Below are 14,249 nucleotides of genomic sequence, written 5' to 3'. Positions count from 1 at the left end.
TTTGTGTCATGAACGCGTACCGTAGTTTTCGACGCGTTGTCGTTCTCTTAATAATAATTGGACTCCGGATTTTATGTGTTTGCGATTAAATCGAATAGGTGAAAGACATGCCTAGAATAATATAAGAAGAATTTACAAATACACAGACTTGGTAAAATAGTTGAGAGAAGAACTAAATTTGCCAATGTTTAATAGTATTTAAACTGTGGATCATTATGTAAAATAAATATAGAATGGTTCGAATAAACTGATAAATAATATAATTAGACTGCGGATTTTCGTGGAAAATAAAAATTTTCCAGGTCAACTGTAGGAAACAGAAATGAAATAACCATCTATTTTTGCTTTCAATAATTCTAATAAGCTGGAGACAGTGCAACAACATTCTTCAATTCTTCAGACGTCTTCAAAGTTTTGAATGTTAACTATTCAGTTTTGTTACAAAATTCATAAGCTCCACAGGTTAAATCTTTCTTGCGTGTTACTGCTCCGTATATCAATTATACATTTTGAAATCCACTATCTGACAATAACTACATAAATTTCGTAGACTGCACAAAAACGAGATAACTGCGTTGAATTTTCGCAGAAAAATCCACCCCGCGCGTTACCAATATTATACGAACAACGCGCGTCTGTTCGCTAAAAAATAACACGTACGAAAAATGCTGCTCACCTTTGAATTTGTCAAGCATATTAATTGTCGCCCCGGCTGAAAGCTGTTTTAGGAAACCTGTCGTTCGAGCCATAATCGGGAGCCACCTACACACCGTCCTAGCCTTCGTCCCTCTCCATAAGATTCCTAGATTTCGTGGATTTCCGGGACATTTCCGGGTGGCGAAATTCGTCCTGCGGAAAACTCTGGACTCGCCTGGATGTCCATTGGCCGACGGACGATGAAAAGTCTCTATTCGCGATTCATCCGAGAGCATTTTTCCGAAGATGCACTGGTCAGATGAAGTGCATTGTGAAGAGGGCAGGGATGACCCCTTTCACTGTATCACGTTGCTGCGGTCGTGTATATAAAGAGCCGAAGCATCTGACGAAGAAGCACAAGTACCAACCCATCTGCATCCTAACCGCTTCATCGCCGGTATCCGTGTGACAGAGAGATTATGTTCACTATCAAGGTAGGTGCTCAGTCAGTAAGACACGCGGGCCACAGTAGTCCGCGAGATCTGGCTTTCATCGGCCAGAGAGACAAGTTCTCGGCGAGTTAACGCTGTTAGCACGGGCTCCGTGAGTTATCGTCGGTGTTAGGCGACCGCGGTATCATTGATTTACGTTGATCATGCCGGAAAAATTCGTTTCTCGTCGCGGCTCCTTAGCTTTGTCAACTAGTCGGCTACAAACGGTCTACGTGGGTTCGACCATAGGATTAAACAGCACTGGTACGAAAATCGTCAGTTTTCTTTCAAGATCCTACAGTTTCCCTAGGCACGTTACGCGAATACATTTTCTCTTTCGATAAATGCGTTTGCAACACTCTACGATAGATAACGGATTCGCGTGACAACCACGTGCTGATAGTCGACTTTTCGCAGTCCGTGTTCCATCTTGACACCGTAGATATCAGTCTAGAGATTTGCAAAATTATGCATTTTTCATCATCCGGGTTCCAACTTATTCTGGCACGCTGTTTGCATCTGTTAGTTCAGAGATTTGCGAAATTATTTATTTTTCGTAGTCCATGTTCCAACTTATTCTGGCTCACTGTATATGTCAGTCCAGAGATTTACAAAATTGCTAACTTTTCATAGTCAATGTTCCAACTTATTCTGGCACACTGTTGGTATCTGTTAGTTCAGAGATTTGCGAAATTATTAATTTTTCGTAGTCCATGTTCCAACTTATTCTGGCACACTGTTTGTATCTGTTAGTTCAGAGATTTGCGAAATTATTAATTTTTCGTAGCCCATGTTCCAACTTATTCTGGCACACTGTATATGTCAGTCCAGAGATTTACAAAATTGCTAACTTTTCATAGTCAATGTTCCAACTTATTCCGGCACACTGTTTGTGTCTGTTAGTCTAGATATTTGCAAAATTATTAATTTTTCGTAGTCCATGTTTCAACTTATTCCGGCACACTGTTTGTGTTTGTTAGTTTAGAGATTTGCGAAATTATTACTTTTTCATAGTCCAGGTTCCAACTTATTCTGGCACACTGTTTGTGTCTATCAGTGTACAAATTTGCAAAATTATTAATTTTTCGTAGTCCATGTTCCAACTTATTCCGGCACACTGTTTGTGTCTATCAGTGTACAAATTTGCAAAATTATTAATTTTTCGTAGTCCATGTTCCAACTTATTCCGGCACACTGTTTGTGTCTATCAGTGTACAAATTTGCAAAATTATTAATTTTTCGTAGTCCATGTTCCAACTTATTCCGGCACACTGTTTGTGTCTATCAGTCCAGAGATTTACAAAATTGCTAACTTTTCATAGTCAATGTTCCAACCAATTCTGGCACACTGTATATATCAGTCTAGAGATTTACAAAATTGCTAACTTTTCATAGTCAACGTTCCAACTTATTCCGGCACACTGTTTGTGTCTATCAGTGTACAAATTTGCAAAATTACTCGTAGCAAAATGTTTGGAACTTGAACATCCGATTTCATGGTGGCAGTGTTATCGGTCGCATGGTGGTGATGCTGATTTGAGTGGACAATTTTTTAACGCAGTAAAGTGAGTGCACCGTGTGAAAAAGCCATTTCGCATCGTCCGTTGAAACACAATATTTGCTCCGTTCCTAGTATAATAGTATATTTTTCGTTTATTTTATTTTTCGATTTTGGGATATGGTTGGCCGAGATGGATCGCATACCACTTTTTTTTCTCCCCCGTGCCGTCGCGTACCACGAGGTCGCGCGATACATAAAACTGTCGACTTTTCGCGGCTTTAAAAACATCTAAATCTAATCGTCGCGTCCGATAAGACTAAATGTTGCGTCGAAATGTAATGTCCGGGCGCCGCGATTTATCCGCAATCATGTAATACCGCGGTTTCGTTCCTCCTTTTTTCCCGTTCTCATGTCATCGGCACTGCGTACGTGCGATAACGTTTCGTTACGCTCGCAAACGCGGCGTCGTATTTGCCGAAACAGAATGCGCGAGATAAATGGGAAACATGAGTTTTCCCCGTGTTAACGGAATATTTCTCTTTTTTTCGTTTTTCATCAGAGCACAGCGTGACAATTCGAAACTCGACGCGCCATGGGCGGAATATTGTTTTTAACGTAGTTCTGAGCTCGCGTGCTTAACGCTCCGCACGGAATATATTAACGCGACAAAGTTACGCGTGCCGATAATTACCCCTCTGTATTACCGATCCGATAATGCCTAACCGATTTACCTGCCTCCCTCGCAATTTGCGAAAAATCTTATCGGTCGCGAACTACATTCTACATAATCAACGCGCGAACGTAATTCGAGGAGGATTGTGTATCACCTGTTTCACGCAATAACTTGGGCAAATTTGCCGTATAGTACTTTGGAGTTTCAATGTTGCTAAAAAATTCTTTGACGTACGAACGTTGTTTCGGCTCTAGAGTGAAAATCTATCCCTATTCAATTTCAAATACTGTAAAAATTGTTCTTTCTCCACTACTCAGTTGCAAGGTAACCGTGTATACCTGAATTCCAACAAACTGGAGTGAAACATCAATTTATTTTCTTTCCGAGTGTGTGCAGTAGGTTGTAAATGATATAACAGTATTTTAAAATTCTTATTCTGGCCTACTCATATTCATCACGAATGCATCAAATCCGCAGTCTAATAATAATATTGTTCTAACTGAACAACGAAAGAATGAAAATTCACGGTACTTTCTATTTGAAATACTACAAAATCGTTCATTTCTCTATGACTGTAAATCCAGTAAAATTCTTTTTAGAACTATTTCGATCGTCGCGCAGTTTTCACAGTCGAAATTGCAGAGGCGTGTAAGTAGGTTGCACGAATTTCGATTGGTCGTCGAAGGTTTTCTTGCGGGTCGCGGGATGACATTTTCGAACAGAAAGTGCTCGCCGCACGGTGCATTTTGTCACTCGGCTTCGGCGTTTTCGTGTTTGCTTGCTCGGCGCGCGTCCCCGGCCTTTAAGAAGTGCCATTTGCCGTCGGAGTGGCCATCCTTTCGCCATGAGCGTGTAGCATTTAAATTACGCAGGATCGGTGCGCCAGGATAATTCTACGACCAGTCGACGGAATATCGTTATTACCGTTATGTCACGTCGCTGGCGGGATTGGCTTTGTGACATTTCCATTCGCCTCTATCGGCTCTCGAAAGCAGGAAATTCGAGCTTTCTCAAGATTCCCCCGGCGATCGGCCGGAATCAAATTGCAGGGAACGATATTCTTTTGAATGAGCGCGATACGATGGGATCCCTCATTGTTCTTTTCACGTTCGTATCTCCGCGAATCGGATCCGCGCGGTTCCTGCGCGCTGTATTAAAAGCCGAGGCGTTCGAACACGTTCATTAGCGATGCCGCAGCGATTGCGTAAAATCAAAATTAACAGAATTCGAACCGGGTGGCAACGTAGGACGCGGGGCGTGAAATTAAGAATGGAATTATCATAACAATTACGACGAACGATGCCGGCGATTGCGTCACCGCGCGCACTCGTGTCGACACCTTTTTTCTTTTTATGCAGCTAGGACAATCGCGAGGATCCCGAATACCTTCGTATGCACACGCCCGTTCCGTTCTGGATTCCTATTGTCATATTTTTCGCGTCGTTTCGTTTGTTCTGCCATGCCCAATACGCGCCGGTAATTATGAAACTGACCTGAATCGATAATCCGTTCGAATCGAGCGCGCCGTATATCTTGCGTATTCCAAACGATTTGCATTATAATAATACGGACATTTTTGCAGACTCGGGAATTGAAATGTTCCGCCGATGATTACGATTGCAACTATACAGAGTTCGTGGTTGAAATATTTCTAAATGGAAAATAGCTCGACCACTTTTTCTTCGCTTGAAATATTATCGAGTTAAAGCTCTACGTGAATGTACAATAACTATTTTATTTTCTACGATGAAGAGTGTGAAAAGCGCAAAACGGTTTTCTATGGCGAAGAATTTTCCGACACTCGAGAGGCTCCGAGTAATCGTTATATAAGAGAAAAAAACATAGATAGCAACTGCAATCATACATATTTTTGTTGCAAGTTTGTAATCCAGTGGTATGCCTGATTCGACATCATTGCGTAAACGAAGCTTATGATTAGAGCCGTATACGGCACCGTCAAAGTGCGTACATTGGCTGCATACTCATGGAAACGTAATCGAAGCCTTTCCTCTCGACAGTCCAATGTTAAATTGTTATTGAAATTTTCTTTCACTTTCAAATCGATATCCTCTTTCATTCGTGCAACGAGCACGACTTTTCTCTTCTTCTTGTTCCAATACGAATATTATACTATTCAGAAATTTGTCAGTTACAGCCAATAGACATGTATCTCTTTCTTAAATAATTTCACCGAGCTGAAAATAATGAATTGTATCTAATTTTTCGAAATATTTTTACTATTTCGTATTTTTACTTTTCGTATCTACCTAATTTTGTCACACATCTTACGTGATTGCGGGCTAACGTTGAACATCTTTTAATGCAATCAAATGACACATAGAACGCAAGAATGGCGCGACCCTTTCCTCTCGACAGTCCAATGTTAAATTGTTATTGAAATTTTCTTTCACTTTCAAATCGATATCCTCTTTCATTCGTGCAACGAGCACGACTTTTCTCTTCTTCTTGTTCTAATATTATACTATTCAGAAATTTGTCAGTTACAGCCAATAGACATGTACCTCTTTCTTAAATAATTTCACCGAGCTGAAAATAGTGAATTGTATCTAATTTTTCGAAATATTTTTACTATTTCGTATTTTTACTTTTCGTATCTACCTAATTTTGTCGCACATCTTCTTGCGCGATCGCGGGCTAAAGTTGAACATCTTTTAACGCAACCAAATGACACGTAGAACGCAAGAACGCCGCGACCCGTTCTTGCTGAAACTATTTTGCAACTGTGACCGCAACGAATTCATAAGTCAGCAACCGTGGGGCATGATGCAAAGCGAAGAAAAAGTCCGCTGGCTTGTAGACAGGAAAACAATGAGACTGCCGGAGAATTTCTAAGACGTCGAATCGAACGAAAAGTCAGGTAACGAATATGATCGATTATCCCCGGTGATCGTTTGACATTATGAATGAAGGAAGACGCGTCGCGTCTCGTCGCGTCGCGTCTCTTTCATAATCCGTCTTATTGCGCGTCCCAAAGGACAAGTGGACGCGCGGCGTCATTACCGGGACTGTAATTTCTTCGTTGATTTCGTGCAACACTTGTGAAATTTCGCCGTAAGCTTCGTCGTGTCCCCGTAATGGCGGGACACGCCGCGATCAATTAGCATTTCAGCGAACAGTTCTCGCACGGGTCATGATTCCCCTTCGCTGATAAGGATCGCGCTCGTAGGAGCATAAAACGATCCGTGGATCGTTCGCGCCTCGAAATGGGAAAGAACACGTATCGACGGAGAAAGAGGAGAGGGAAAACGGTTACGACTGTCAGCTAGAAGCTAGAATCTTCTTCTGCCAGACTTCTTTCCTTCTCCGACTTGTTCGTCCTAGCCGAGAGCGTCGTCGTTTGGCCTTCTGCACCTTCCATTGTCTCGAGCGGGTACACGACACGTAGGAAGTGATCGCTTGTTCCAGCGATCCGGTCATACGGTCAAGGAGAATCGAAATATCGATTACATTGTTACGGGAATGAAATCTTGTCCCGGATAAGGTTCTATTCACCGTTGCATCGTTCCCCGTGATTGGCGGTCAGAAACACGTTACACGAGGAACTATACCGCGCTCGAATTTAATCCTATTTATAGAAGATAAGCCCTGAGCAGTTAGCGTTCGCGCGATCCGATTCCCGGCTAACCTTCCTTCAGGATCATTCGAACGAAAACTTTGCCACGATCTGCAACGATTTGTCCGCGCACGACTCTCTCGCGATTAGATCAAGGATCTTTACTTTCGAGGATTTTATGCGTTTGCCAGTGATAATCGCCGCGTGAAATCTCTAACGGCGGATTGTTCTGAGAATTTAGTGATATGTGCAAATTTTAAACAAGATTTTAGTGATATCGATGCATTACGATTTAGTGGAACTGTTACCGAACAGGAAGAAATTCCTATTTGGTTCCTGTGTCTTGCGATTCATGCGAACCATTTAGATTTTGCACAAAAATGTCTGCTAGTCCTTTATCGTATCAAAGTCTTAGTGGTCCGTAGATTTAATGTTACCGGGAGATCTGGGAAGCTGAAGAAATTACCATTTTCAGGACTTTTTCTTCGTTTTTTTAAAAACCCTTTACGAAAAATTTCTGTACACTAACATTCGCCGCCGTATTGTACGATAATTTCAAATGTAAAATTTCTTTAACTTCTTCGGAACATTTGGGTTGTTTAATCTCAAATTACACACTTAAAAGTAGTTGAACGTGAAAGCAGTGAAAAATGTGAACAATTAAACAGTTCCAAAGACCCAGACCGGAACCGTGAGTTGTCACGTTTAAGTGGTTAGCGCGTGAACTTTTCTTAGAAGCCGATTCGCGGGGAGGAATGGCGACGAAAAGCGATCGGATCGGGCTGACATTTACGGGGGCGGATTTTTCGCGGGGCAGAGATTCACGGGTGATGGGGTTTCTTGAATGAAATTACACGTTTCACGGACGTGCAGCGAAAAACGGTCACATTACGGCGTACCACTTTCGTCCCGGCATTACGCTGTATTTCATAATGTCATTTGCAACTGATGTAACCGCGTCGTGCAGTCTCTAGGCATTATCATCTTCGCTTTGCCCTTTGCGGAGACGTTCCACACGGAGCGCCGCCATGCCACGCCGCCATCGCGAGACGTTACTTTCACGAATTCTATGAATATTTGAACGAAAGGTTTTGCAAACGGCGTTAGGGGTCGGCGTCCATTGTCCCGCTGGTATTCCCAGGCGCTACCTCTCTTTTTCCGTGCACGGGAACAAAAGAGCAAGTTGAAAAACTCACGTTCCAATTAAACCTAATTGCCTCGGATAACACGCTCCGCGCCCCGATGTTGAAGATCAACATCGATTCTATCGTACACTTGATTCTCCGGCGGAGTTGTTCGTTCGGCTGCGACTCACCGTAGGCCTTGACGAATCGTTGCAGCCTGCCGTTTCATTAAACCGTTGCCCTATGATTAAGATAATTCTACACGCGGAACCGTACGGTTCAACACGGCCGACATTGTTGCACCTCGAATGCTTAAAGAGGATCGCCCGGGGATCTTCCGAAACTTCTATCCTCCAAACTCGATTACTTTACAGAATTTCCAAATTCAATTTTTCCTTCTGGCAACCCCTAGCCGACTTTTTTCTTTGTCTCTAATAATTCTTAGGGGGAACAGAACATTTTGATTCATCATATGTCCACACTTACCTCGATGCTGAACAAATAGGAGTGAAATAAAAATTGTCTTGCACTGTTTAGTGATAACGGAAGGATAGAGAGTAACGTTCATGTTTAACAGATTTTTTTTTATTAGAACTGTTCATCACTTTCGAAAATGAAGGTACTCCCAAAGAAAACCGTCCAGGACCATAGCCCTAATGATCACCTATGACGTAACTTTTATTTTACAGTTGACAATATTGCATTGTATAATCCTTGTTCACAGTTTTGTGTCTCTTGTAATCCCTTTGTCATAAATGCATAAAACCCGCAGTCTAGTAATCAAGCTTCTCAAGAGATCATAAATCTCTTAGTTACTTTCCTCGGACTCTGTATAAATTGAAGATGAGTAATCGTGCTTATTCAGACGATGAAATTAATATTCATTGCGTATGCGAATATGCAAACGACGATGGGAGATAAAAACCATTTTCTATCTGTCGAGTGGTACGATAGATCAAATCGTTCGACATCGCGTAACCATTTGAAATTGAAAATTGCTGTTGCTATTTCACTTTTGCAATTACTATTAAATCACACACGGTATGTTCTAGCAATTGTCTGTGTCTGTACACTTTTTGAACAGGACATCTCGAAACTGGTTTTTCTCGCTTCGAGGTAACGTCGCGTTTAATGTGTGCTCGCCATAAAATGTTTTCGGGTTAATTCGGTTTCTGCTTGAACGATTCTATTCTGCAAGGTGTGCCATAATATTCAGCGGACCTCCCAATTCCCCTTTCTGATGTAAAATAACATGGTTCCAGGTGTTGGTGGCGGTCGTACTCTGTACGACAGGATCATTAGCTGCACCTCAACGACCTTCCGGTGGCGCTGACAAAGATGCGGTGATCACATCCCAACAGCTCGAAGTTAACTTCGATGGCAATTACGTCAACAAGTAAGCTGTCTTCCTTATTTTTATTTTCCCCGGATTAAAACAGTCAAAGAAGAGCAAAACTACAACTACCATTGCAAAAGTAATTGGAATTGTACGCCATTTTCGTTAAATTCCTAATAAAAATGCGGAGGAAAAGAAAAAGGAGTCGAGGGCAACGTTACAAATGTTCGCTGGATATTTTCTTGTTCGACAAATCGCGGCGTATTGTTTTTATTCATCAGCCGCGAGCAGCCTGTAAGCAAACTAATTACACAAGGTGAAAACAATGGACAGAAAATGATAGGTATCCGAGCCCAATGGCACCGGCTTATTCGCGTGATTCACAATTCTCGCCCACTGTAATCTCTGTTCTGCATAAGCACATTGTTATTCGGAGGCTGAACCAATCGCTACTGTGTTTCAACCTTTATTGATGTTTCTCCTTCAATTACGTGGTCGCCCTTTCTTTCGTAGCGCGTGGAGAATTGTTAATCAATGCCCTCGCCATTGCCATTCAAATTTTCATCGCGAATTTAATGGAAATTTATGGAGGTCGATGAAACCGAACAATAGAAAAAAAAAGAAGCGCAGAGAAAAAATTCAATGTAGCATTTACGTTTGTTAACGTATCTCGTCACAGTGTGTTACCAAATGACTGCTTCGATTTGCTATTTAGGTTCAACTCAGCTAACTGTAACTGTTTGTTTAAATAATACTTGCATAGCGTAACGATTACTATTGCAAAACATGTAGAATTAGAATGGTAAAAACGTATTGAGTCAGTTTGACACGGAATGGTGTCACAGTCAGTTTCAAGATATTCTTTTTCAAATACATTTTGTTTGGCTCAATGTTAGTTTCCGTTCAAAGAAAATTCTGTTCGAGCTAACTCTGTTAAAACTAGAATGGTAAAAACGTATTAAGTCAGTTTGACACGGAATGGAGTCACAGTCAGTTTCAAGATATTCTTTTTCAACTACATTTCTTCGACTCGATGTTAGTTTCCGTTCAAAGAAAATTCTGTTCGAGCTAACTCTGTTAAAACTAGAATGGTAAAAACGTATTAAGTCAGTTTGACACGGAATGGAGTCGCAGTCAGTTTCAAGATATTCTTTTTCAACTACATTTCTTCGACTCGATGTTAGTTTCCGTTCAAAGAAAGTTCTGTTCGAGCTAACTCTGTCACCCCCCACTCTACCCTTCCACTTGCACTACTCCCCCACACTTCTGCCACGGCTCGGTCACGTGACCAATCGGGTACTGGCAGAGAGAGGGGGTAACTGTATTCCCCTCGATTCGAGTCAGTTCCCCTGATCTGACACTTACACGGAGTGGGAAAGCGGAGAGACGCAATTGGTTACCTCTTTCGTTGCACGACCTTGATTCTACTGTACCGATACGGACACCCTCATACGACGAAGGGAGTTGTAGGAGAAGAAACGTTTACTCGATTGTAATAATTGTTTTTTCCAGCTTCGAGACGAGTAATGGAATCAGTCATCAAGAATCAGGCCAGCCGAAGCAGGTAGACAACGAGACGCCAGTGGTCTCGCAGGGTCAGGATGCTTACGTGGCGCCGGATGGTCAGCAAGTGAGCATCTCGTGGGTAGCGGATGAGAATGGTTTCCAAGTACAGGGATCTCACATCCCAACGGCACCACCAATACCGCCAGAGATCCAAAGGGCGCTCGAGTGGAACGCGGCTCATCCTGAGGAGGACGATGGCGGTCAACGACCACCTGCCCGAGGTTCGTCCTCTTTTAATCGCTAAGCCAATTGCTCTCTAACTCTTCTGCACTCGGTAATTATCAGCCCCAAGGCACAAGCCCATATTTATACGTTGGACATTTTTCGTGGGCTAATGGGGAGTTTACATCCTTCTATAGTTCCGGGGTAAGGGCCCCACCCTTGGCCCTTCTCCTTTTGAACCCTCACCTTTTTGGGATTTGATGACTCCGAGTTGGAATCGAGGTCTCCTTTCGAATAGACAAGTCTCGTGGATGGGTTCGAATAATTCTGCTGAAAAACAATTGAGAGAAAAATTCCTTACCACTGGAAGAATCAAATCCTCTAACTGAGCTCAGAAACTTCGAATATCGCTTTTGATAGTGATAGGTGGCACGGTTTAGATCAGCTCAAAGTAGTTCAATCCACTATAGTCCGACAAACAGCTAAACGTGAGCTACGAGCTTTCAAAATATCTGAACTCGCAAGATGTTCAAAAGTGTTCGAAATTTAATAATTCCGCTTCAGAAGTTGTGCACTTTTTGAATAGATCTTCTAACTACTGTGTCTGCCGATCCGTTTTTCCCCCCGAAAAAATAGGTTTCCCTTCACGTAACTATTGCGACTAGAAAATGGTGGCAAAGATTTTGCGATCATTTAATCAGCTAACATTTCGTCTCCGTTTTATAAATTCTTTTGGATGATGGAGCCTTAAGGATACTTCTGATAATGAAATTTCTGTTTCGCAGGTTAATCAGCCCAACTATACCTCAAACGTGACCTGATTTCGAGCCAGCTTGCCATGGACAGAACCGACCCCAAGCCTCCGATGAAACCATAAAAATAAATATAGTGTGGTATATTAATCTAGGATTATACATAACAAAAAATTTTAAGGCGCGAGCCAGCCGATATATAATAACTATATACTTCTGAGATTCTTTATCTTACCTGTATAGACGAAAGTAATGCGCACTGTTCGGTAGTTTACGACAGGATCGTGCTCATGCGCGCACGCTGCTTTCACACGTAAAACGCGAAAAAAGGACGACGCTAACGCGGCTCCGAGGACGCGTATCGAGCGTCGATAGTATATATATATGTATTGCGTATACTTTAACTTGTGATTTTTGTATATAAATAAAAGCGTTTTGCCGAAGAGATTGCATTGTCCTTCACCGAAAGACGTCTCCGTAACCGTCTTCCTAATTCCTCTCGTTTACCCGCTATGTCCACCGCGTCCAACATCGATCATGTGCGGCGACCAAAAATAACACTTATACAAAATTAACGGTTAAAAAGTTGATTGTTGAAATTTAAGATGACGATGAAAAAATAGCAGTTATACAAAATTAACAGTTAAAAAGTTGATTGTTGAAATTTAAGATGACGATGAAAAAATAACAGTTATACAAAGTTAACAGTTAAAAAGTTGATTGTTGAAATTTAAGATGACGATGAAAAAATAACAGTTATACAAAGTTAACAGTTAAAAAGTCGATTGTTGAAATTTAAGATGATCTACACAAAGTTTAAAGAAAAAAATTCGAAGAGCAAAATGATGAAAAAATATCGGTTCTTATACTTTTTGGTTACAAATAACAGTAATTAGTGTCCAAAAAATTGGCATTTCACCATTTGAATGCTGTACTATTTAATAATAACTATTACAAATTTCCATCATCAATAACTGTTATGAGCGATCGCAATGAACTTCTCTCATTGATAACTCTCATGAATGATCGAAATAAATTTCTCTCATTGATAACTGTTGTAAGAGATCGAAATGAATTTCTGTCAACGATAACATTTACCAAAAGAGAAAAAATTTTCGATTACTTGTAATCCTTATTTGTAGCCATTACGATTTTAGTCGATGAAATACTTGTTATTCCATGACCTTTTTTCTTTTTGGTTATAACAGTTATGATCCCTGGTCGTATGTGACATTAATCTCGAACCAAGTTTAGAAATTGATTGTTTTTCTTGGGGTTTTTTTTTAAATTTTATTAAGATTCGAAGGATGCAGAAAAGTTCAAGTGAATCGCCAGGATTTTCTTGCCGATTTTGGTTTCGTTATTTAAATTTTTTGCTTTGACTGTGCGAGATTTTCGGAAAGCTGTAATTTTGCAAACGACGTGCTAAACAGCTGACTAAAAGTGAATTAAAATATTGGATGATTGCAAAAGTTCGATTTGAAAATAATTCAGAGAAAAAAATTCGAAAAAAATTTGTTTCATGCTTTCAGGGGACCCTTGCTACATCATGGACAAATATCCTAGGAAGCAATGAATGATGTTCTACGAAATTAAAGACTTCGAGTTTTGAAATGAGTCCAAAATTATTACTGTACTATATTTTTTAACGATATTATCATAGTTCAAATATTGACAATTTCTCTAGAATCGGAAATTTAATGTCCAAATACTTTTTGGATTCACTGTTCAAGTGAATTTATAGTGTTCTAATATTTTTCAGAGACAGACAAATGAAATAACTAAAACATGATTGTACAATATTGTTTTGATTTCGCATGAATAACTCGCAAAACCATTGTGCTTGTTCGGAATATTGAAAAACACAGTGTACGAGCTCTTTCTAATTAATAGCAATATTAATTGTGCATGCTACTATTTATGCTTAATCAGTATAATATAGAATACTAAATGCAGTACATGGTTCAAGGAATTTTCTCCGGTTTGCATTAAGGAATTAAGTTTGCATTGTTGAATTAAGGACAAAGCACATTCTGTACTAGAAACGGAAAAGCAATATGTCGTGCTTCCAAGAAAAAATTGGTGGTTACATTGTGGTGGACATTCAGAAAAGTTATTTTTATCTTTCAGGATTTTATTCAGGTTTGTACTGGAAATTTTCAGCAACATTTACGTTTCCTCGGAATAAATAAATTCAACGATTCCATCTGTATGTCTATATGTATGTGTACCTTTCTGTTGCGATTATTGAATATATAAAAAAATTGGGTCGAAGGAAAGCTGCAGGAGTGATTCTTGAAATAATTAACCTCTCAACGTCCTCTCCATCTAACCCTTTCATGCGAATTCCTTTGAAAATGCTACTTACATTTCCATAGCGACTAAAATATCACGAATATTTATGCGACGTTAAGTCTCATAATTCTCAGAATCT

The 14,249-nt window shown here is 40.5% G+C and overlaps 1 protein-coding gene across 1 annotated transcript; it reads left to right on the top strand.

Annotated features, from left to right (window-relative positions):
• Positions 1-980: 980 nt before the first annotated feature.
• Positions 981-12,258, top strand: Cpr14 (cuticular protein 14). The gene is made up of 4 exons (XM_076795392.1): positions 981-1,130; positions 9,262-9,395; positions 10,848-11,122; positions 11,849-12,258. Exons 1-4 carry the CDS (start codon positions 1,116-1,118, stop codon positions 11,851-11,853), a joined length of 429 nt encoding a protein of 142 aa, XP_076651507.1. The 5' UTR covers positions 981-1,115; the 3' UTR covers positions 11,854-12,258.
• Positions 12,259-14,249: the final 1,991 nt, after the last annotated feature.

Source organism: Halictus rubicundus, chromosome 10 (assembly GCF_050948215.1).
Source record: "Halictus rubicundus isolate RS-2024b chromosome 10, iyHalRubi1_principal, whole genome shotgun sequence".
NCBI classification, from domain to species: domain Eukaryota; kingdom Metazoa; phylum Arthropoda; class Insecta; order Hymenoptera; family Halictidae; genus Halictus; species Halictus rubicundus.
Note: the sequence above shows the minus strand (reverse complement) of the source record. Positions and strands in the feature narration are given on the sequence as shown.

Excerpts from the sequence above, each read along its gene's own strand:
- Cpr14 (XM_076795392.1), top strand. Across the intron at positions 9,396-10,847 it reads GATGGCAATTACGTCAACAA|CTTCGAGACGAGTAATGGAA; the intron begins GTAAGCTGTCTT and ends TGTTTTTTCCAG.